At 30.6% G+C, this 24,338-nt stretch overlaps 4 protein-coding genes across 5 annotated transcripts; 2 read left to right on the top strand and 2 right to left on the bottom strand.

The window, feature by feature from the left end:
• The first annotated feature begins 853 nt into the window (after positions 1 to 853).
• On the top strand, positions 854 to 5,638 carry LOC100568638. 2 transcript variants are annotated; one of them, XM_003244364.4, is made up of 4 exons: positions 854 to 1,244; positions 1,362 to 1,615; positions 3,348 to 3,618; positions 5,131 to 5,638. In XM_003244364.4, the coding sequence occupies exons 2-4, from the start codon at positions 1,424 to 1,426 to the stop codon at positions 5,424 to 5,426; spliced, it is 759 nt and encodes a 252-aa protein (XP_003244412.1). In that variant the 5' UTR covers positions 854 to 1,244; positions 1,362 to 1,423; the 3' UTR covers positions 5,427 to 5,638. The 2 variants fall into 2 exon arrangements, with proteins under 2 accessions (XP_003244412.1, XP_003244413.1); XM_003244365.4 differs by having other exon boundaries at positions 854 to 1,261.
• A 443-nt stretch (positions 5,639 to 6,081) lies between these two features.
• Positions 6,082 to 10,939, bottom strand: LOC100163641 (TBC1 domain family member 12). The gene is made up of 8 exons (XM_001945964.5): positions 10,361 to 10,939; positions 10,213 to 10,261; positions 9,965 to 10,154; positions 9,778 to 9,895; positions 9,473 to 9,707; positions 8,175 to 8,375; positions 7,895 to 8,108; positions 6,082 to 7,710 (listed from the first exon to the last, which is right to left on the bottom strand). The coding sequence occupies exons 1-8, from the start codon at positions 10,648 to 10,650 to the stop codon at positions 7,508 to 7,510; spliced, it is 1,500 nt and encodes a 499-aa protein (XP_001945999.1). The 5' UTR covers positions 10,651 to 10,939; the 3' UTR covers positions 6,082 to 7,507.
• A 4,385-nt stretch (positions 10,940 to 15,324) lies between these two features.
• Positions 15,325 to 16,006, top strand: LOC100167711 (NEDD8). The gene is made up of 3 exons (XM_001944989.5): positions 15,325 to 15,516; positions 15,604 to 15,716; positions 15,777 to 16,006. Exons 1-3 carry the CDS (start codon positions 15,481 to 15,483, stop codon positions 15,871 to 15,873), a joined length of 246 nt encoding a protein of 81 aa, XP_001945024.1. The 5' UTR covers positions 15,325 to 15,480; the 3' UTR covers positions 15,874 to 16,006.
• Positions 16,007 to 17,631: 1,625 nt separating this feature from the next.
• LOC100570399 (muscle-specific homeobox protein tinman-like) lies at positions 17,632 to 23,875 on the bottom strand. The gene is made up of 3 exons (XM_008184718.3): positions 22,943 to 23,875; positions 18,942 to 19,060; positions 17,632 to 18,163 (listed from the first exon to the last, which is right to left on the bottom strand). The coding sequence occupies exons 1-3, from the start codon at positions 23,646 to 23,648 to the stop codon at positions 17,867 to 17,869; spliced, it is 1,122 nt and encodes a 373-aa protein (XP_008182940.2). The 5' UTR covers positions 23,649 to 23,875; the 3' UTR covers positions 17,632 to 17,866.
• Positions 23,876 to 24,338: the final 463 nt, after the last annotated feature.

Raw genomic sequence — 24,338 nt, 5'->3', positions numbered from 1 at the left:
ATATAAAATTACATATAGTATTTCGATACATTGTATTTATTGTAGCGACGATATGTTCATTGCTACAGCTAAAGTAGCGTGCTACAGTAGCGTCGCTACAATTAGCGCGCTACTCTTTGACCATTGACAACAAGCCATTGTCGGGATAAAAATAGGTTATATGAAAATAAGACAATATTTAAATTCAGTTCATGGGGGGGGATCTATCCCCCCATATCCCCCCCCCCCGTAATTACGCCACTGCATAGGAAACGTTCAGTGAAGGTACTTATTTTGAGGAATCAAATTAAATAATAACTTTCTCGTGATTTTCCGTGCAATTGGACATGTCAAATGTCAAAACAATTGAAAACTGAATTGTGACGAGTTAAATTTAAATATATATTTATATAAGATTGATGGTAAACAAAATAATACCCGCATTATACATATAATTTTTTTTTTTGGCAATAGGTACCTACTTAATAATTCGAAACTGTAACGCGTTATTTTATAGAAATTACTTATCAAAATGAATTTCTATTACATTTTCGTTACTAGGATATAATTCTAATGAAATTACGTAACGCCCTGTAACGCGTAACAAGCAAAGTAACGCGTTACTTCCGTTACGTTATTACCCAACACTGGTAACCACTAACCATTCTATATATACAATCGTGGGATACTGGGGTAGAGCAAAAGCATTGTGATATACATTTATGCCGCGGCGGAACATGGAACCCCCGGACCGGACACAAAAGAATTTTACCGCCACCGTTGGTATATTATCTTTTCTATGGTGGTAGTGGGGGGACCTATGCAGTACACAGTATACACCGCAATCCCCATTCGGAGCATTCGCTGCTATAGTCGATAAGTTACAACAACAAAATATAAGAATGCTAAAAATAAACTATAATTCGATATCAAAAACTCGTTCATCCGGTTGGTCGTTCATGTCCACTGTGCCACAGGTCACAGCCCATAGGCCGCAGACAGTTTGCACTTTGCGCTAATTTGACTAATTTATAGGCTACGGTCACTACAGTGAATACGGAATAGCGAATGCGCTCCTCAGTCCTCGGAAAACCCGAAACCGATAGCTCCAAGCTGAAACACATTTACTCGTAGTTCATACAATACTCGACGTAGACCGCTAAGCAAACGTTTGTCGCTTATAAACTCTTATTATTATGTTTAATAATTTTAAAATAATATAGTATCGTTTAGGACAGGTGTAGATCGTCTATAATTCTCTTTCGGTGTGTGTTGTACAACGGTACCTATGATATTATAATTTATTATTACATGACGTGTTTTTTTTATAATTAAAACAAATTACAATATAATATTATTTGTGTTGTTTAAATTTTTTGCAGGTGATTTGACGCTGGTCGAATAGCAAACGTTTCAATCGACCACCCCGTGACGTTTCTGAACGATGGCAAATACTACGACACGGTCTTACGGGAAGACACCAACCCTTTCGTCGGACTTTAGCACGCACGCCATGGCCCTTTTACGACGGCGGCACAATTCCTCACCGAACAGCCAAAGTGCAAGGCTCGACAGCAGCCTGAAGTTCAAAGAAATCCGGCGAATCAAACGCGAAATCCACGATACCTTTCCTGATGTGGGTACCTCATAATATTATTGTAATCTTGTCCACGATAATATTAAACGCGTCTATTAATATTATAACCATGCCGAGTGTATAATAGTGTAATCGTAGTCTTTATAATAATATGATAATGTCACGTTAGAACAATAATACCATTCACGGTCTTAGAAGATAATATCTTATAGTACTAGTACCATTGGAAAGGCCCGTGCGCTGTCGCAAAAATGAATTATAGGGGCCACAGACACGTCGTGCCGCTTCAGCACAGATTACGGACTATTATCGTTTACGCGCTGCGCGGCAGGCACATAATATCTCATATCTGCAGCTGTGCCCTGATCTACGGTATAAAATCGTCCGTAGGTACAGAGTTAATTTCTTACGACTTGACTCTAGGGTCCCGAGTCTGCAACCGAGGTGAGGCCGGCCGTAAAATAATTAATATTGCGCCTGAGTTCTGCAAGTTCTATTTTTATTTGGGATATCATCGGCCGTCTTCGGTGTCGTCTTATCGTCCACATAATTATGTTCGAGTACGAAAACAATAAAACATACCACTCGACCATAATACTATTCGAACATTATTTTGTTTTTATTAATTGTTTGCAAATGATAATAATATAATAGGTAATCATTAGGTATATTTAATATATTTTTTTAATAATATGTATTATATTTTCATCAGTGAATAAATAAATGGTAATTTTAAAATCATTAGGAATTAGGGTGGAAGGGGATAAAATATTTAGGTCCCCATTATGTGAACAGAGAATCCCAGGAAACTGCCAATATCCCACGGCCGCCACTGCTATATGGGTACAATTTTATATAGGTATCAACTTTATTGTTGTTAAATGCTCGATGCCTCCATGCAATGTCTACACTCTACGGGAATAATGATCCTGTCTTGTAGAATTAATCAAATTTGAAAATTTTTTTTAACTAAGATATGGAAATAAACTACATTGAACTCCGCTTTATAATATTTTAATCTCAGTCTTTAAAAATAAGACAATTTTAATAATTTTACAAATTATTTTATACCATTACCTAATTAAAATTCAATAAAATATCGGAGTTCAATACGGCCTGTAGGAAGTCTTCTTTCAGAAAATAGTTTTCAAAATCCGACAATTCTACTTTGACTGAGAACTTTTCATGTGAAGTAACTTTTTTTAATATAATATACTGTGTACCTATCAACCATCCCTAAATACCTATCAGGCAATAAATTAGTGGAAAAGTGTTATAATTAAGGTGAACACTATAATATCTAGGATAAATTCAAGTATGTTTTCAGAAGTTTTATCTGATTGCTATATATTGTAACAGACTTGCAGTACAACATTGAATCCCCCTAATAATTTTCATTTATTAGCTGGATTATTATTTATTGCCATTTAGGTAAAAATGTCCATAGGTATCAGGTGGAGTTATTATAGGCATGATTTTAAATGATTACACACTATATTTATCTTATTCTGCCATTTTGCAGAGACCCAAATCAGTTCTATTTCTATACATTTTGAGCAGTTTTAGTGTATTCACTGTAACAAAAAAACCCAGCTTTTCCGCCTCATTGATGGCTGTGTACGCTCGCCGACAATCCAAATTATAATTATCCATTCTTTTTATATTTATTATTTACCGATATTAGGCTAAGAAGTGTAGAATCTGTGTGTGGTCAGAAATGAACCCTTATCACTCTAGTATTGTATATAACACTGTATTGTGTATATTTCAGTGCTATGTCGAATGGATAGAGAGGGTCAACTTACCGGAGATGTATGGCATGTACTTGTTGCGCAAAGAGGAAATGCAGTTGGAAAACGGTGGAGCGGACGGTGTAAAGGAAATGTTGCTGTACCACGTGACCACCAAGTCCAGGGCCCTGAAGTCGCTGAAGAGTGGACTCGACTGGCGCCTTACTCGGCGCTCCAGATATGGATGTGGTGTGTCATTTAGTGAAGACGCTGAGTACGCCGACAAATATGCCGACAATTCTACCCGCCAAGGTATTATCATTTATTAACTGACTTACATTAAATTTACTGTGTCTACCCAGCCATCCTCTACTTAGTACCGGCTACCACGCAGAAATGCTTCAGGGCCCCATCTAAATCGTTTGTTGTCAAATATAGTTCGGATGTGTACTGTGTACAGAATTTGGTCTGGCTATAGTGACTGCTGAATGGAGATGGATTTATTCGCCTAAATAATTGTTTATATTATTTTCACTTCCACGCCCCTGTCGTTTTTTTTTTGGTTGCTGTCAACGAAGACAACCTTTTAATTTCTGAGTGAAGCGATGAATGTATATGTATTGGTCTTGCAATGATGTATGATTTTGATTTAGTGTGTGTTGCTGATGTGATCAAACATTCTTGGAAATTAAACATCAGTACAATACATTTTTTTTTTTTTAATACCAAAAAAAGGTACTTTTCTGTTATCCCTACTACCACTCGATGCCGCGACTACTCTATTCTGTTATCTCTACTACTATAGTACTATTCCGATAGTTCAGTATTTTCATACATAATACACATGAATTGCTATTTATATAATAATATATTATATTAGTATAACGTTTATTATCAGTTATCACAGTAGTGTAGTGTTATAATATAAACCATAAAATCATCGAGATATTAAATATATATATTTATATATAAATTAAAAAGCTGGACAAGTGGGTACCACTCTGCTGTATAGTAGTTGTCAAGTATGTCATTGTAATGCGTATGTGTTATATTTGAATTCAATGATAAATCATTGGATACGTAATACGATTCTGAGCGGAGACAGTGCGTTAGACTAGACCTAGCTTAGTAGTAACGAACACGTATGGCTACTGGGTAAATACCCCATAACTTTTGCAAGTGGTAGGTGGGTGACTGCTTAGTGCTTTAAGGTCTTATTGAGTTTGATAAATTACCACTAAATACACAATATCGTTAAAATTATATATTCAAATGCTCATAAAAAAGGTCTATGTACGTATAAAATATGAACTGTATTGGGGAGGTATTTTAAATTTTTATATTTATATCCATGTCTATGATTTATTATCGGTTTTATCTAAATCAGCATCGGCGAGGTAGTCGAGATAACAGAATTGAGACTCGCGGTAGTAGGGATAACAGAAAAGTACCCAAAAAAATATAAAATATCTATAATATTAAACACTTAGGTATATCGGCGCTTTTATTTATTGTTGTCAGGCCAAAGAAGGCATTTTTAAAAAAAAAGTTGTTGCAAATGTACACCCTGCACCCCCCCCCCCCAAATGACGCCCCAGGTTGCGTGTTTGTTCAAGTTAAGAAATGTAGTTGACGTTGACCAATTTTCGCTGAGCCACACCCTTGCCCCCCTCTCTAGACAATTATCTATAACCTGCTGTGTAGTATTGCCACGCTCATGTGCTCAAGTCAGCTGCCGACTATGTTTCTTAACTTTAACAGAGTATACCTATTACCTACAATAATGTGGTTGTTATGTTTTTCCATTCTCGTGACCTGCTGCAGATGAACGAGTTATCATGATATGCTCCGTGCTCGTGAAAGAAACATACGTTGTCAACCACAAATGGAACGAGGGAAACAATTTGATTGCACCACCCGGCACGGCCGACACGACAGTGAGCAGTAATGGTAACGTCTATGTTAAGTACAATGACTTTGACTTCTATCCCCTGCATTTGGTGTACTACTCCTATCAGTCAGAATATGATGACTACGATGAGTACGATGACAATTATTATTGGCCAAATCCTTTCAAAACCTTTGTCTTTAACATCTACAACGGTTTTTATCAATATTGATATTATCTATCATACATAAATCACAGGTAGTATTTTTATTAAACACCGTAATAGGTGAAAGCCAGGAATTACTTATTTTTGTTATTGTTAATACATTCAATTGTTTTTTTTTCATTTAATATTTATTTTTAAACAAATTGACGAGAGAATTCCATCTAAATGATTCATGTTTTTCTATGATATACATAATAAAACGTTGACAATGTCTGTAACCTTCCGTGTTGTATTGCCATGTCCCTGCGTAGAAATAGCAACCAAAAGCAAAAAATTGTCACCACGGTTTAGGCAAATCAATCTTTGCTTGGAGCTGGTTTTCAAATGCAATGACTTGTTACTGTTTTTGGGCATTTTAAAACATTTATTTGAATGATCATTGAAAAGTTAATCACTTTTTTTCATCTATTTACCACCTATATTCCTAGTTTAATGAAATAAGTTACAAAAAGTTGTTAAAATTACTAACCAAGCTTTCTAGGAACAACACTTTAATACGCCTATATCCTAATAAAAATAATAATATTCACACAATAAACAAAATTAATTCTTCATATACCTACCTCAGAAATTTAAATTTATGTAAAAGAAAACAATTAAATTATAAATTCAATTTTGGGTATATAGAAATTAATTGCCAAAGAAAAAGATAATTAGTATGTAGTTTTGAAAGTCAAAACTTTTCACATTTATTGTCAAACATAACATATTTTAAATAAAAATATCATATTATCACATTTAAATTAAATTTTAATAAATCTATAAAAAAAAAAATCAATAAATAATAATTTGAAACTTTGAATACTTTCATGTAAAAAATTAAGACTAATTAATAATTATGTAATAATATAATTAACAATAAAATAAATATATAACAGGTATTGGTATAAAAGAGATTCATATTTAAAATCTTATGTTGGATATGTATGATTATAACACAGGTGATGAGTTATATTAAACCTACTATATTAAATTTAAATGATTATATTACACTAATGACAAAATTGTAGCCGTATAATTTAAAGTCTCATGAATGAGTTAAATTGAATACTGACTAACAGGTAAAAAAGATAAATGAGTTTTTAGACAACAGTTTTTGGTCATGGATACAATGTTAGAAAATCAAAAACTGGTTTTAGGTCTTGGAAAATACTTAATAATATAACAATTTCAATTTCAAATAAATGTTAAGTACAATGTATTGAAACATTAATAAAAATAATTGTTATTGATCCAAAATTAAAATGTTAAATTTATATAATACTAGCTTTAATACTTGGTGTTGCCTGACAATAAATGAATCCAAGATGGGCAATCCACGTGAATCAATATATAATAGTTTTAAAATTTAAAAAAAGGTATTGATATAGGTACATTATTTTAAATATGAGTTTATAAATACAATTACTTAAAATGTATTGTAATGTATTTTAACATTCCAGTTGTATAACTATATCAATGTGATATCCTTCAATATTATAATAATTGGTTAGGTTAGGACATACAAGATTTAATTACAATATATAACAGTTACTGTACGTTGACTACCATGTGGGCACTTGATATGTATTATCGGTACGCTAAGCATATTTTTCAGTGTCATTTCAAATTTGTATAGACTACTGTATTTGAAAAATATAAAAAAACAATATGTTTCTCACATTAAAAAAATTGTAATGATTTCCGCTTTGCCATCAGACTTTTTTCGGTGCATTCGTAGCGCCACGAAACAGTTAATATTATAAAACCACATTTATTTATGGACGCCGGCGGTCACATGGCAGTCAACGTGTTAGTTGAATGTATCAAACTTAACACTAAGTTCAATTATAATATGAGTGTTGTATATTAACAAGTGATATTAGAGATAAAAATTCAAATTCTCTATTATTGTTATCGATTAATATCTTATATGAGTTATACACCAAATTATTATTGTGATAAATAAATTGTATGAATCTATACTTGAAGAAATATTTTTAAAAGTTAAGATATATGTAACATTAGTGTAACAATTAAATAGTTACATATATAATTATTCCTTAATATAAATGAGCAATAATAACAATAAATATATATCAAAACTTTTAAACCAAAGAATTTTGGGTACATTTTGCTTGGTTGTAAACAAGTAAGGAGTTAAACGATTGTTTTCCAATAGACATACGAATAGCCGTAGTTGATTTCAATAAAGCGCTTGATGTAAAACTTTCTGGTAACTTTGTTAAATATTGAGCGCACGTAATAGAATCCATTTGCATTAACTGAGACTCATTACTGCGTAAAATACCTACACATATTTTTAACAATTAACAATATAAATACATATATCTTTTATTTTATAGATTAAGATTTTTTTTTCAGTTTTCTCCAAATAAATTTGCTCATTAATAAAATTTGTCTTGAATATTATATTTGAAGCAATTGGTAAAAATATAAAAAAAAACATCTTTTTTATTATTACGAATACTTACCTAGTGCAGCTCGAAATAAGAATTGATCATTATCTCTTAAAAAGTTGTCCCAAATAATAGATGCCAATTCTAAGTTCATTGATTTTGCAAAAACTGAATATATCCAATCAACCAGGTACATTTCAGAAGTTAGACCGATGAGATTAAAATGCGTATTGAGTCTATTCAAATTATGTTTAAGTAGATCATTATATGTAGAAAAATAAGATGTCATCTATAACAGTAATAACCACATTAATGGACAGATTTCAAACAGATATGGTTTTTATATCATACTAACCAAACGTTGATTTACGGTATAAAATGCATTCAAGCATGGAGATTCCATTAGATTAACAAGACATACAAATGCTTCAAGTTCTTCCATATTTAAAAGTAAAATGGCAGCTATAAAACACATGCCCTGAATGTAACCAATATCAGGCCGGAGACAAACATAGGCACTAAGAATCCTTTTCAATACGTCAAAGTATGGTCCACCCTAAAAAAAAAAAAACAAATGGTTGAACAAAAACTATAAGATCAGCTAATTACAATGGTAAAAACAGAATGCTGAATTATGAATCAAGATGTAGAAAAAATTTATTAATTTATTAGATTTGCTAGAAGTCCTGCGAATATTATTGATAGTACTTGTGCATTGAAAAACATTGCCTGTAGTCGATGCTATGGATTTTTTTCGTCATAAAATAATAAACAAACTAGCAATACAAAGTAAAGGATATTATTTTCTTAAAAAAAAAATTTAGCTTATAGAATAATTATTTATAAATTATAATGCCAGGAAGGTAATCTTCAACATAAATTTGGTATTTTACATTAAACAGAAATTGTTTAAATTATGTTAAATTAAAATTACATTCATCATATAGGTCTGGGATAAAAATATGTTGTTTTAATCTAAGACCTGTATGCATACATAGTACATACATTGGTATTTGATGGACATTTTGGTTCTCATAATTTATTTTATGAATTGTCACGAATAAAAATTAATCAAAATATGAAACTATGTCCATGTTTACTGTGTTTGCACAGTACTCTTAGTAAATTTATAGCCAACTACTAAAACACAATGAATGAATATATTTTTATGTCTTAACTTTATTTTTGATGTTCAAAGCAATCTTTACTAGATTAGTGTGCGTTTTACAGTCTAAGACATAATACGACTCAGTGGCGTGTATAGAAATAATTTTTGGGGTGGGCTATAGTAGATAGAAACTAGCAAGTGATCTATTACTTAGAGGCTACTGTCTACTATATATTTAACAGTTTCTGTAAATATATTCGTATTTGTTATTTTTCAACAGGCTATGAAATATCATAACTTATGATAAAAAGAGTACCTAATAAATTATATTGATGTTCTATTAAAAAAAAAATGTAATGTCGGGGGGGGGGGCTGAAGCCCGCTAGGCCCACCCACTATATACGCTACTGATACGACTGCATATCTAAATATTTGTAATTTAAAAATAGTCATTATATTGCTTATCCGAGAATTGTATGCACATTCTAGGAAATTATATTTGTAAAATGTTGCTTATCAAAATAAATGACTAAATAGTTATTTACTTGTTGGAAAATCCCCAAGTGAGGAAATGTACGTGTAATATCTAAATGAATATATTCTAGGCAATCCATAGTAGCTTCTGAGTCTTTAAATTTGTTGAATGAGTTTGAAACACAACTTTTATATAATTCTTCATTGATTAGCAAGTCATTGCCAATAGCTAAACACCAAACTTTACCTCGTACACTCGAGGGCAAACCATTCCACCAAAGATCACGGCATCTCTTTGTCCGACACCTAATAAAAATTAATACATAAATAAATTTGTAGAAGAAAAGAACATGTCTCAGATTTAAATATATATTACATTTTATGCCAATTTGGAATTATTTCTTGAGTCCATATTTGTGTAACATTCGCTAATCGTTCTTCATTTTTTAATTTTTGTTTTAAATGTTCTTTTTGTTTTTTTGCTTTCTCAGACTCTGTAAAATTCAAATAATTAGTGTTATTTTTAAATAATAACTGAAACATAATAATATGCTTAAAATTACCTTTTTTCTTTGCATTTTGTAAAATTTTCTCATACAGTCTTTCGTGTTCTAATTGCTCCTTAGGTAGTTTGGCAGGGATTTGAGTTGGTCTACAATTTAAAATTAGAGCTGTACTACCGGCTATTTTGTCTTCATTATCAATTGTTCTGGTACTTATACGATCAAATGATTTAACTTCAATATAGTTATTCTGAAACAAAATAATGATAGTTACCTAAATGTAAAATTTATGACTTGTTTTATTTTACTTTTTGAATAGATTTTCCAATCGTTACTAAACAGCATTCAGATGTTTTCCTAAACCAAATAGTACAACAAATAATATTAATTTTTTATATTAATTTTAACTGTAACTTAAATAGTTGAAAATTGTATCAATAAAGGTAGGCAAGTTACCCGAGATTTGTGCAAGTGGAATCAATTGATGTATCTATGTCAATTAGACACTCATTGGATTTTGTGATGCTGCCACTGCATGATGAAAACAAAGCTGTTTCTGATTCCAATTCGTCGGGACCAGAGCCAAATATGGACGAACATGCCGTTCTAGAGCAACTACTGTCATCTGAATCGATTGTATAGCTGACATCTTCTGCAATAGTTTCTCGGTCACTAATTGACAAATCATCAAAGTAATAGGACAAACATCCATTGTCGAATGGACTAAGTGGTCCGGAATCGTTCATCAATGATGAATAATAATCGTTTATGTGACAGTATAACAATCAGCGAACCAGTGGACATTCTGTTTTCTTCAATGTCAACATGTTAAAATCGATATATAGCGGAAATTTATAACAGATTAGTTTCTAAAACGGACGTCACCCACACGAACCATATACGTTGGGAAATAAAATACTATACGTATTATTAGTGTATTACTCAATTTACTATACGTTTATAATACATCACATCATCAACATTTGACTGTTGTTTTATCACTTGTTGATGGTCAAAAACTCGAAAAATATCTCTTGTTATCACATATCATCGCATTTGTCATAAAATTATTATTATTTACTTTCCAAAATTTGATAATGATTTCATATTATTCTGTGTTTAATATTATATATCTATGGTTCCGAACAAAGAGTAAATAATGTTATAGACTTACACCTGCCAAAGACCTTATACACTGACAGTGGATCATTACAATGTTATTATATTCTCTTTGATATCCTTGGACTTACGCATTGAAATTTTGTTAGATCAAAGTTGCGAACTTGCAGCTTGATGCACAGACCTATATATAAACTAGTTAATGTTATATCTTATATATACTTATCTATGGCTTAATGCTTAATTTGTGGTTTATTGCGATTTGCGAGACAATATTTTATTAACCTATATTTTGCGATCAACTCGAATATTTACGTTAATAGACTTAATTCATAATACAGCCTGTTTGGAAGTATAAAACCAGATAACCTGTTTATGTTGGATGGTTGTCGGCAGCGATCGTAATTCGTAATTTAGGTACTGTACTAATTATTTTTTAATATTTTAGTCTGTTGTAACAGGTACTTCGTACAGTCGTGCCTAACAAGGAAGTCTTGCACACGGCAGGTACAATTTACTTGTTAGTAGTTACTATATATGTATGCTGTACAACTGTACAAGTAACAACCCGCACAAATTTGCATGACTGAGTCATTGACTCATGATTGCAAAATACAGTATCAGGATTCAGGGCTAATACATTTTATACATAAAAAAAATAAAATTGCTGTATACTCGAAAACTTAGATACACTTTAAAATTCTAAACATTCAAAAACACGTAGGTTTAATTATTTTTTTTAAAATAATTAGAATATATTAATAAAAAATTAAAATAGGCATTTTAAATAAAGCTTTGTCAATATTACATTTATTATTATTCTATTTTATATTAAAGTTAATAATAAATTATCGGTAATATGGTAATTTATTGCTTACATATTATTTCTATTTATCCAAAAACGGTTCAGTTGACAACAATGACCAAATAATAAATTATTGTCATCGGAAACAACTTTTACAGCTAACTTCCGTCTTTCACAACATGAAAATTCTTCGGAGGTTAATCACGGTCCGACGATCGACATCAACAGATTATTGGAAAACAGTAGGAAAGACACGATAAGTTATTTTATTTTATTTTCACTTAATAGGTTCACACTATAGCATTATACCTATCTATTAATATATATATATATAATCAATACAATAAATATGTACCATGTTAAAGCTATGTACCAAGCTTAAAAAAAATGTAGGAAATGTTTGAGGAGGCTATGGACATTTTTTTTTTGGGGGGGGGCTTAGCCCCACCTATTTGTGCCTATGTTTACCACGGTCTTAGAAGACCGTGAGCTTTACCTACATTTAAATATGTTATAATATTATCTCCAGACAACCAGACAGTAGAGATACCATGGCCCATACCTATACGATTAATAATATTGCAATATATTATATTGCTATACATATTATTATGATTAGTTAAATAATCACTAATTAATATCTATTTTAAAGTACATTATTGCTTGGTTAGTCGTATTTAGTAATTAATGGTTACATATAATATAGGCTATTAGGCTATAGAAATTTTATTTAGTCACATAAACTTAAAATTCAGTAAACGCATTAAAGACTAATTAATAAGGGGCGCAGACGCCAGACAATAAAAAAATTCAGTAGCTGACTGGCCTGGTGTACAACTATTCTATAACACAGTGGGTCACTAGTAAAGATATCTATAATTTGGTATTTGTATAGGTAGTTGTTTTTTTTTATATAATATTATATTATTATCTATATACTTATCTATAGATACCTGTATAATAGTATTATAAATGATAATATACTGGACGTTTTATACGGCGGTGGCTGTTGCCCGTTACAAACTACACGTAGACACCTAGTACTTTGTTTTGCCAGTATAGGTAGTAGGTACCTAGGTACATACAGGGGCGGATTGGCGAATTTTTTCGGCCCGGGAAATATGGATCAAACCGGCCCTTAACCGGCACTGCAAATATACCCCCCTCCCCAAATGGTCATAATTTTACTCAAATTTTAAAATTTGTTTCGTTTCACCCCTAAATTAGGTAGTAAAATATATAATAGGTACCTATAATTAAAGCTATAATAGTTTTGGGTTAGTCAGATAAGGTTAACTTGTTCAGACTGTTCTAACTCCAACTTGAAGTTTAATCTTATTATATTTTAGATTCTGAACGAATGAATGAATTGAATTTACAATTAATTTGTGTTGTTTTTTATTTTTGTGTCTGTCATCACCTTTTAGGGCAGTAAAAATACTTAGATTTTCTTAAACTAGATTATTTTTTCTGATAGGAAAGTTAATCTAGTTGGTACTTACTATAGTAAATACTTAATAGTTAATACTTTAATAGTTAATATTACAAATTATAATTATTTATAAACCATTAATCAAGTATAGAATTCTCTAGATTTATCTACTACAGACTTTAAGTTAGGTATGGTATATATATATGATTGTCAACTATCATTATTTATTAGACTGTTTCCACTATACATTAATTTTTTGGTTCTTTAGAAAAAAAATCAATTTTTTTATGCGATTTTTCAATTTTTCAAGAAAAAAACCAGTTTTTTTCGTCAAAACCACTTTTTCCGGAAATTTTAAATGAAACCAAATTTTCCTAATTTTCCGAAAAAACCGGGTTTTTCCCCGTTTTTTCGGAAAACCTTTTTTTTCGGAAATTTTGATCCCTAATTTATACTTTAGCATTTTCTATACAACATAACATTTTCCATATATTTTGACTTATTTTGAGCTGTTTAAGGCACATTTTCAGTGTACATTTTTTTAGTATTTTATTCTATAAATATTAAATATGAATAAAATTTTATTTCTTGGTTAAAAAAGCTTGAAAATTTAATAGAAGGCTCCTAGTATATTTTTTCAAAGGCAGACGAAAAAAATTAAAAATCCATAGTCAAAATTTTTTTTATAAGCATTTAAAGTTCAAATATTGACAAAATACGTAAAAATGACGAAAGTTTGCAAATTATTTTGAGTTAGAAATGCATTAAATATTTTCTTTTTAAATCTAAGATTTTAAAATGTAATACAAGATTCCTCATAAATTTGTCTACCTTAATCAAAAAAAAAAAAAATATCTACAAGAAGCCATCCTTTTTTTGTTTTTCACCAGCGTCACACATAATTTGAATTGCACAGTTCAATCGAATTTTTACACTAAACACACGTTGTAAGTACTTGGTAACTCGTTTGTGTAAGAAAGTTTAAAATCAAAATACATACAAATAATTATAAGGTTATCGATGTTATCAATGAATTCTACCATAGAGTATAAAATATAAATACTAAAATACCAATACCACAGATTTCTAAATAATACACTTGCATGAATTGGAGGGAAAATAGTGTAAATACCAAAATTCCTACTACGAATTGCAATAGTTTAAGATATTAAAAATAATACCTTCGTAGGTATTTGATTTTTTTAATATATTTTACGCTTAATTTATAAAAATATAATTTTTTATTGTAATTATATTATAAAAATTATACCGGCCCTACCGGCCCTCACAAGAACCGGCTGATCGGGAAGTTTCCTGATTTCCCGATAGGCCAATCCGCCCCTGGGTACATAATATTATTATATATTATGGATATTAGTATGGACATCAATACAATCAATAACAGTTTATTTCTGGAAACGTAAAACGTTATTGTCTTATCGGAGATTTTATGCATAATGTATTTAAGTGTGTTTATAAAGTCTAATTATATCCAAATCGAATCAAAAGACCATGGCCAATTTGACTATTATGGCCAAGTCAAATTAGACGAAAAATATGCTTTAGCTCGTTATTGCATCGTTCTAGTGGTATATGAATTTACGATCTATATTCCGATATTTGTATAACTGTTATGTACTTATTATACACGTGAATGCAATTTTGTAAACTGATTACAATTCATATACCACGGCGGCACTGCCAGATAATAACGAAATAATATATTATGATTAATTATAAGTACTGTTCATCTATTCGTTAGCCAACGTGGTAGTTATTTTATATTTCAATAATTTAAATTTAAAAGAAAGTGTTTGCCACAAAACGTATATATATATATATAATATATGTGTATTATTAATTTACTGTAAATTATGATTTACTTATATTTTTAAATGTTAGCGGGGTTTTTTTTAACGGGAATATTAAAATTCATACGACATGATGTTGGTAAAGTATTTTCACCGGTTTGCAGCTGCTGCTGATAAACAAGATTGTATTTTCATTGTCATTCTGTAATCGTATCACTCAACACTCTGTTATCACGTGTGGGGTAGTTAAATTTAGTGGTCGGTTTATCACTTTATTTAATGTCATTACTCATTAACTCACTTCTTTCTCTTTGCATCATTTTAATACATATTTAAGGCTTAAGCACATTTTTTTAAAAACACTTTAAATTTATTAAGTATAAAAACACATATTTACAAAAATTACACAATGTTGATCAAAGTCAAAACTCTAACAGGAAAAGAGGCAAGTAGTACACCTAATTTATAACCATTCCTATATTATTGTTTGTACTTTGTTACTTACCTATACATTTTTAATTTTTCATTGTAGATCGAAATCGATATAGAACCTACAGATAGAGTTGAAAGAATTAAAGAAAGAGTTGAAGAAAAAGAGGGTATTCCACCTCAGCAACAGAGATTGATTTTTTCGGGAAAACAAATGTAAGAGCGATTTTCACATAATCTATTTTAGCTGTACCTAATTAACCTTTTTGATTTCAGGAACGATGAAAAAACTGCTCAAGATTACAAAGTTCAAGGAGGATCTGTATTACATTTGGTATTAGCATTAAGAGGAGGTATTTTCCAATCCGTTTAATAATGTGTAAAAACAATTATTACTCTGATTTCAAACTTTTTTTTTTCAACTATTTTATTTATTTCCATTCATATGTAACTAAATTCAACAATAATAAATAAATAAAATATTTACTATAATCAACTAGCAAAAATGTGTGTATTAAATTTATATAAATCTAACGTGGCTGGATGACCACATTAGAACAAAAAAAAATATTTTCTCATCGATATAATACTATCAAAAATGTGAAACCATATACCTATACTAATACAGGGCTTATTACTTTACGCCTTTGAGTATTTCTTCGGGAAGTGCATGGTAAAAATATTGATAATAAGATTTGATACTGAAAATATAAAATAATTTACCAATTTTGTTTCATTAGATTTTAATTGAAATGTATGCTTATATTGTTACTTTGAAGCAAATTAATTAAAATGTAGTATTTTTTTTTAAATTTAAACTACCTCTAAAATTCATGTAGATATATAATTAATAATGAGGAATTCATTTATTTTACCAACATTTAATTTTTCAAGGTTTTTTAAGCATTTAAATGTTTTCTTATTATTTGTTTGTATAATTTTGCTCCATTAGTGCTAAATTATTGCATTTCTACAGTTTTAGTGTTTTCTATAATTTTTTTTTGAATTGGTTATATATTATTTATCCATATCATATTTATTTGCTAGATACCTAATTAAATGTAAATGTTAGTTATCTCTAACACTAAATTATTTCACTTATTTTAAGCCTTGTTATTTACAATTGTACAACAATGTATTATAGATGTGGTTTAATACTTTAATGTATCAAATATTATAATTTATAGCTATTGGTTTTTATGCTAAAAAGTAACTTGTTATATTATAATCAAAAACAGCGTAAATAGTGTTAGGCCAACCAGTGTGAAAAGGGCTGCTAGATAATTGCAGTGATCATGCAGTTGGGTTTTTTTCACGGCCTGGCCTTGGTGTAATCATTTATATGGTTACATCTTGTGATGTGCAGATAAAATATAATAAATGTATCAATCCTTTGTGTTGATTGTGCTGAACGGAAAATTGAAATCTTCTCTATAAAAAGTGATTTATTTTGTTAACAGTTCAATAATGTTAACCATATATATTTAATAACGGATTTAAGTTTTAACCAATAAATTGAATTGTCTTAATATAATTTTATAAGTAGGTAGTATATTTTTATTAATTTTATTTGAGTAATTTATTTACACAATGAACATTAAAATATTTATTATATATATGTATATATATACATGTACCGTAGATTGCAGAGTAAACATTTTGAAAAATTCCAAAAAAATGTATATGAGGAGAAGAAGTTGAACAAAGTGAATTGAAAACAGTTAAGTCTTGTTTAGGTTGTTCAGGGCGAGAAGCCTAAAGGTAATAAACTCAGTATAAATATTTTGATACTAACTTATTTTTAAATACATTTTAACTAATTACTTATCAATAAAAATTATAACTAAATAAAAAAAAATAATAATTTTATTTATGTAGCTAATAAATTTTCAGTTCAAAGTAAATTCTTATTATAGGTAATCTAGAGTTACTAAAATTTATAATTTTTATAATAATTAGTAAACAATATAAAATTAAACATCAAATAAAATTTAGTCCAAGTATAATAAATTGTTTACAAATTAAAAATACAGACAAAATCACGTATTAATGTGCATGATGAATCTTTGGTATGAATTAAAAATTATATAATATGTCAGTAATAAATATACATATACATTTGATTTATACATGCTAATAAATTATTATTATTTTTTTTAAACCGTATAGACTAGTATAAAAACATTTTAAAAGTGTGTATTAATTTTAAAATTTTGATTAGGATAATGATTTATCTTACATATGTACCGGCCTAATTCTATCAAATTCATAGTAATACTACTTACAATATATACATAAAACAATCTAATTGTTAACTTATTAAATATTTATTGATTGAACTTTTATTATAACTGGTGAAAATATGGTTAAATGTTAAAATATTTGTTGCTGTGATTGAAGTTATGATTATTATTTGTGATCAAACTTGTTAACTCCGTATAACAATGCTTGATTACTGGAAATTGTCTTCTGGGAGGCTTTTTATTGTTATCTGGTATTGTACAGTCTGTTGTTATTAATTTTTTGCTTTTATATCGCCGATTTTGAAACCAAATTTTTACTTGTGTTGGAGTCAACCTTAGTCTTAATGCCATTGCTTCTCGCTCTGTAGCCGATAAATAACGCTGTTGATTGAACCGGTGTTCCAATTCTGATATTACATCCTAAAGAAATAATCAAATAAAAATATTGTTAATTTATTATATAATATACATTATCCCAAGTAAAAAAAATATTTAAGTTTTCATAAGATAGTTATTTGGTATAATTCAAATTTTAAATCCTTAAAAAAAATTAAAGGCTTATTTATATATATAAGATCTAAATTATGATTGACACTTGTAAAAATTGTAAGGATTTAAATTTACAGTTGGGTACCTATTATATATTATTTCTTAGAATCCAAAAATATATTATAAATTAATATTATTTAAGTAAAATTCACCCAAACAATTAAATATATTAAAAATGTATGGCTTTTGTTTGAAACCAACAGTGACCATCTAGATTGTGGACCGTTTTATGCAATAATCTAAAATTAATGATATTTACAAGTTTAAAGATAATAATGAAATAATATAATATTATTTTTATACTAGTATTATAAAATATATGTTATTCAGTACGACAGTACCTATCTAATAACATTTCTAAAATAATTTGTTATCAATTTGACTATTTAGTAAATATGGTAGGTATACCTACTAATGCGGTTAATCTGTTGACCGTTCAACTGTTGTATAAAAAGTAACATATAAATACCTATAATTAGTTGCACGATTTCAATCTGTACTTGGGAGTGTTGAATTCACTTAATTTTTCAGTTAGCTTACAAAGGAATAAATTATAAGGGCGCTGATCACTCCCCCCTAAATTGCACCTTTGCACCTTGTACCTATGCATGTAGGTAGATTAATAATATAAATGTATGCATGTAACTACCTGTGAAAATAGTACTCTAGGTTTCCGTTTCGCTCTTTGTCTTTGGCTCGTTGATGATTTACTCATAGATTTCTTTTGGTCACATCTGTTCATTATTGGTTTATTATTTAAAGTTGATTCTATAATAAAAATAAAAAAATATTAGATTAATCATTACTTTTTAACTATGTAACTATGTACAAGTGTAATAGGGAAATTTCAGAAAACGAAATCAATTTGTCAAAGAAAAGTATCCCCATTAAAGCTAAGATAAAAAATATTTTTAAAAGATCATCTACCATGTATCAGTATCACCTATTTGATTACCTAATGATTTGATAGGCTTGTCAACGCCTCAGAGAATAATCCTATAAATATGCCATTTCTCCAAAAGTATTATGCGTATATAGCCGTATATAGGTGCGTATATAGGTAATACTTCTTGTAAGTTTAAAATTAAACACGAACAATACTTTAAATATTAAATACCTAGGTAACTTTTAAAATTATCTAGTACCTATAGCTAAAAATTGCAAACATTACAACATTTAGTTAACTCGGTATAAGCTATGGCTACACCAAAATAGCTAGACATTTAAAGTCTTTAGACATCTAGTTTTAGTTTTAACTATTTATAATAGTTATAGTAATATAGTCTAATAAGGTGTGCTTTTATAGATAGGTCCAAAGGCGCCCACAGGGGGAGGGAGAGCAAAGGTGCTTTGCTCCCTTGTGAATTTTTAACTTGATGTACTATAATATCAATTTCATTATGACTATTATTAGATTATAAGTAATTATTATATCTTGCACCGCGTGGGATTTTATCTTGCGGGCGCGCTTGGGCATGCCTCTTATAGTCCTATGTAGGTACCTATTATAATATTAATATAAGTAATCAAATTTTCTAAGCATGTAAGATCGTAATTTTGATATAAATACAGTAATTCGAAGTACCTACCTACTTTAAAATATTTGTTTATGTTTATCAAATATCTATCCAACTTTGATTATTGTTAAAATAGTAGACCTAAAGATGTAATAAGTAGAAATAATTATAATATACCTAGTGAATCACTAAGTATGCTCACATCGCCTTTTATCCTTTAATAATAATTATATTAAAATTCTGATATTTGGAATTTTTAATTTTACTTAAAGTTTAAAGTCAAAGACCATAATACTTTAAAATATCTTGATTTTTATCCTAATTAGTGAGTGTCATTTTGACGGTACAAATTGCTTTTTTCAATTAATATAGGTTAATATTTATACACATTTTTACAGCAAATTATTAAGCAGATAATATTTGTTAACGTCGAAATTCTATCGGCTGCAGTGGAATGAGTAGTTACTAATTTCTGAGTTATTTAACTTGATATCTCTACTAAGGATAACAGTCCATTATTATAGGTCTAGATGATAATATTTGGATTCGAAAACGATATTATAATTTTATTACTAATTAAAATGTATCTATATTGAAATTTTATAACTTGTAAAAATTGTCTGATTGTTATAAGGATAGTTACTTCCTAGACTAAATATATTACTACCCATATTTTATATTTTGTGCAAAACAATTACAAAGGGATAGGTATTATCCTTAATGCATGAAGTTTTACTGTAACAAGCTTATAACTCAGAAATTACTCGTTTGAATTTTTATACTTACTGTTTATTTGCTTTAAAGTTTTCAAAAAATGCATCATTTGTTTTATATTTTATTGTAAAAAGCGAAATTCTCAATTGAAAAAAAAATATTTTGTTTCTGTAGCTCTTAGGCTACACCATTACCTCTTAGGTATCTACATCTAAAAATTTAATTATTTAAAAATTTAATTATTTAAAAATTCCAAAAATCAAAATATCTGTAAGGATAAAAAGATTTAGAGTGTGACCATGCTTAATGAATCACCCTGTATAAATAAGGACATGCTTTATTCAGTTCTAATCAAAATTATATTATCACATACGTGTTTAGGGAGATATTTGGTTCATTTTGTATGTTCGATTAATGCATATTACCTATCAAAATTGATTATTCTGCGATGATAAAATTTATTTTTTCTTGGTTTTGATGTACAATTTGATTTTACAATTTTTGAATTTTTAGTTTTTTTACATACCCTTATTACTATAAAAAATCTTTAATATAGAATTCATTTTTTTTATCCTGTAAACATAATTTCTACCAGAAGGAGCGCTTCGATTTCAACATATTATATAGTATCTTATCTTTTATCAAACTGGATCAAGATTGTACTTTAGAGAGGTCATTTTTCAATTTCCTCAATAGTTTTTTTACGCCACGGGTAAAACCACCAAAATTTATATTTTTTTTAACACTGTTTATCACCATACAAATTAATACAATTTAAAAATTATCTAATTTCCACTATAGGTATATTATAATATACAATTAATGGTTTCATATTTATGGTTCATAAATTTTCTTTCGTCCGCTCATAATCGTTTTTTATCGAATGCTATCATTGCATTCAAATCGAATACTGTAATAATACATTTTCCTGTCCGAAGATCGAAGGGACGATGGACAAACTTCACCACCGCTAACCTACTCCACCCCGCTGCACTACCCGCTTATTTATTATTAATATTTAAAATTAGAATCATGTGAAGATTTTATTTTCAGTGCCTCATAAGTAATATGTAATAAAAATATTATCGTATTATATATAATATGTACTATATTACATGTAATATATTATGCTTATTTAAGAATCAGAAGGTATTCAATTATTGACGCTTATTATTTCTAACCGCGGTAGAATGTATAAACGTAAAGCCATAATAGGCATTAACTAGGGCCAAATTTTTGGAGGGCTGCTGTATAGCAGTCCTAATATTATATCTTAAGATCACTCCCGTACACATCACTAGTTGGATTATTTGCAAATAGCTTTTAATAAATATAAATTTGTATAATATATAATAGTATTCAGTATACACCCCTCCCCCATTTTTTTTTTAATAATGTATTGATTCAAATACCTATACTGATCATTGGAATTTTTAATTATATTAAGGACCTTATTGACAACTATTATTTAGATTTACAAAGTTACAAAAAATAGTCAAAAATAAAAAATTGGTTTTTGGTGGAAAAAAAGTATCTAGTTGTATCACCCTAGCTAGGAGTAGGACACTCCTCAGATTGTACAGTTTGTTCCAAAAGTCCCGTATCACCCTTAGCATATCTATGGAAATCAATATATTTAAATGCGGTTTTTTTACAGTAATAAGTATAAAAATGTTGATTAAATAACATAATTTTCCATTTTTTTTTCAAAAATTCAAAAATTATCGAAAATTTTTTTTTAGGCAATTCAATTTTTTAAATTTCCAAGATAGCCGTTTTCTTGATCGTATTTTTTAAAACAGTTAAAAAAAAAATTTTAATTTAATGAAAATCAGCCAAGTCAGAGCTAATTATTATTTTGAATTTCTAAGAATAATAGTTATGTTACCTATGTGGCTATGTCCGTATGAATTGTTCGTTTACCTATGTGTTACCTAAGACATAGTTTAATATAGGACTGGATCGGTTAGGCAAGATACCGAGAAAATTTCGGTGGACCGCATAAACTTTGGGCTGGGCATGTGAGTATGGGTGAAAATAAATGCACGTTTAAAATACGACTATAGGTAGTCACCTATAAACGCGTAAACATTTTAGACGTAATTTTGGGCCAGTGAATATGTATATGGACCGCTTAGAAGTGAAAATCTCGATAGACCGATGCATAGTAGGTACATACCAACCCGGCTCTGGTTTAACATGGTATTGTCTTATGTGACACATAAATTGACTAGAGAAACAGCCATCCTACCTACTCGTTTTAGCCAATTGTATGCCTTAATGCGACAATTCCTCATCGAAGAAAACATATTTTTTCGTGACTATCTATTCAATATTATATTATATTATATTTGAGAGGGCTAAGCTCATCCAGTTACGCTTACAGTGTAGACGTATGTGGACGCGTGCATATACTTACTGAAGAATTGGTCAGCGGCGGTGGCCGTGGTCATACAGGTGGTTTGGTCGGTAGCCCCGCGACCGGGCTGAAATTGCAATAAGCCGTGTTCGGCAGACCGGAAGTCGTCGACGTCGCAGAAACCAACCAGTTCCGGGGCCAATAGTGAAGGTTGTGGTGGCGGGGGTGGCTGTAGCGTCAGTGGCGTCAGTTGCAGTGGTCCACCGACGTCCGCCGGCGTCCAGTACGGTTGCGACACGTCGATGACCCCGCCAGCGCCGGACGATGAATTATATTCCTGTGGCGACGATGACCAGTTGTGGTCGCTGTACGCGTCGTACGGACCACCGTATCCTCCGCAATAGCCGGCGGCGGCGGCTGCCGTGTCATAGTAATAAGGTTCCGCGAAGTATTCGCCGCCGTCCTTGGCCGAGTGGTGCGCGTGATGGTGATGGTGATGTGGGTACGCGGCGGCGGCTGCCGGTTCGCACTCGGAGGGATTGCTGCCGCAGTGGTAGTCGGCGGCGGCGGCGGATGCGGTGGCGGCGGCTGCGGCGTACTGATGCTGCGGCTGCAGGTAATCATCGGTGGCGAACTGGTCCATGGTGACGGTGCAACCGGCAAGTGCAGCGTTCGTCGTGTGCATGTCTATGGTCTGCTGCAGTCCGTCCCCGCGGCGACGTGTCTCCTCGATCACTGTTGCCGGTTTCGGCGGCGTGCTCGTCATCTCCGCTCGCCGACGATGCACCGCAGCCTCCGCCCCTGCACCAGGGCTCCGCCGGGGTGCACCCGCGGGGGTCCCCGCCCAAGCACGCCGAATCTCGGCCAATCCGAGAGCTGCTCAGTGGACCCGGCGCGCCGAGCACATGGCCCGTCTGTAATGTATAGTGACTTGCGCCGCGGTCGTCTCAAAAAATACGCTTTATTATTATTATCATCATCATCATCATATCATTGTCATCATCATCATCATCGTCGTCGTTATCATCGGTGTTATACATATATATATATATATATATATATATCGCGTATGTTTTGTCGTCGTCGAACTCTATATATGTAGATACGCACGCGCAGACGTCCGAGCGAGGACGGTCCATTACGATATTATTCATATTATTACGATATTGTTATTTTGTGTTATTACACGTGATGTCAATAAAACGTTGACCGTACAGATGGTGAGTGGAGCATGTGCAGGACAGTAAAGGTGCGTGTGCTTGTGTGTCACACAATAAAATATATAATACCTACGTTACTATTAATAAGTTACTATAACTATAAACTTATATAATAAGTCGCGAGAGTAAAGTAAAACATATTTTTTAAATTATATCGAGAAAACCCGTTTTTTGTTTTTGTTTTTGTTTTACAGTTTATAGATTATAAGTCACAGGTACAGAATTATATTACGATT

Source organism: Acyrthosiphon pisum, chromosome A2, assembly GCF_005508785.2.
Source record: "Acyrthosiphon pisum isolate AL4f chromosome A2, pea_aphid_22Mar2018_4r6ur, whole genome shotgun sequence".
NCBI lineage: Eukaryota > Metazoa > Arthropoda > Insecta > Hemiptera > Aphididae > Acyrthosiphon > Acyrthosiphon pisum.
Note: the sequence above shows the minus strand (reverse complement) of the source record. Positions and strands in the feature narration are given on the sequence as shown.

Coding starts and splice junctions, on each gene's coding strand:
- LOC100568638 (XM_003244364.4), top strand. CDS start 1,424: ATGGCAAATACTACGACACGGTCTTACGGGAAGACACCAACCCTTTCG. Junction 1,616..3,347: donor TCCACGATACCTTTCCTGAT/GTGGGTACCTCA, acceptor TGTATATTTCAG/TGCTATGTCGAATGGATAGA. Junction 3,619..5,130: donor CGACAATTCTACCCGCCAAG/GTATTATCATTT, acceptor GACCTGCTGCAG/ATGAACGAGTTATCATGATA.
- LOC100163641 (XM_001945964.5), bottom strand. CDS start 10,650: ATGAACGATTCCGGACCACTTAGTCCATTCGACAATGGATGTTTGTCC. Junction 10,262..10,360: donor TCCACTTGCACAAATCTCGG/GTAACTTGCCTA, acceptor TATTTGGTTTAG/GAAAACATCTGAATGCTGTT. Junction 8,376..9,472: donor ACTTGGGGATTTTCCAACAA/GTAAATAACTAT, acceptor TTTTTTTTTTAG/GGTGGACCATACTTTGACGT.
- LOC100167711 (XM_001944989.5), top strand. CDS start 15,481: ATGTTGATCAAAGTCAAAACTCTAACAGGAAAAGAG. Junction 15,517..15,603: donor AAACTCTAACAGGAAAAGAG/GCAAGTAGTACA, acceptor TTTTCATTGTAG/ATCGAAATCGATATAGAACC. Junction 15,717..15,776: donor ATTTTTTCGGGAAAACAAAT/GTAAGAGCGATT, acceptor TTTTGATTTCAG/GAACGATGAAAAAACTGCTC.
- LOC100570399 (XM_008184718.3), bottom strand. CDS start 23,648: ATGACGAGCACGCCGCCGAAACCGGCAACAGTGATCGAGGAGACACGT. Junction 19,061..22,942: donor CGCCGCTGACCAATTCTTCA/GTAAGTATATGC, acceptor TTTTTATTATAG/AATCAACTTTAAATAATAAA. Junction 18,164..18,941: donor CTAGAGTACTATTTTCACAG/GTAGTTACATGC, acceptor TTATTTCTTTAG/GATGTAATATCAGAATTGGA.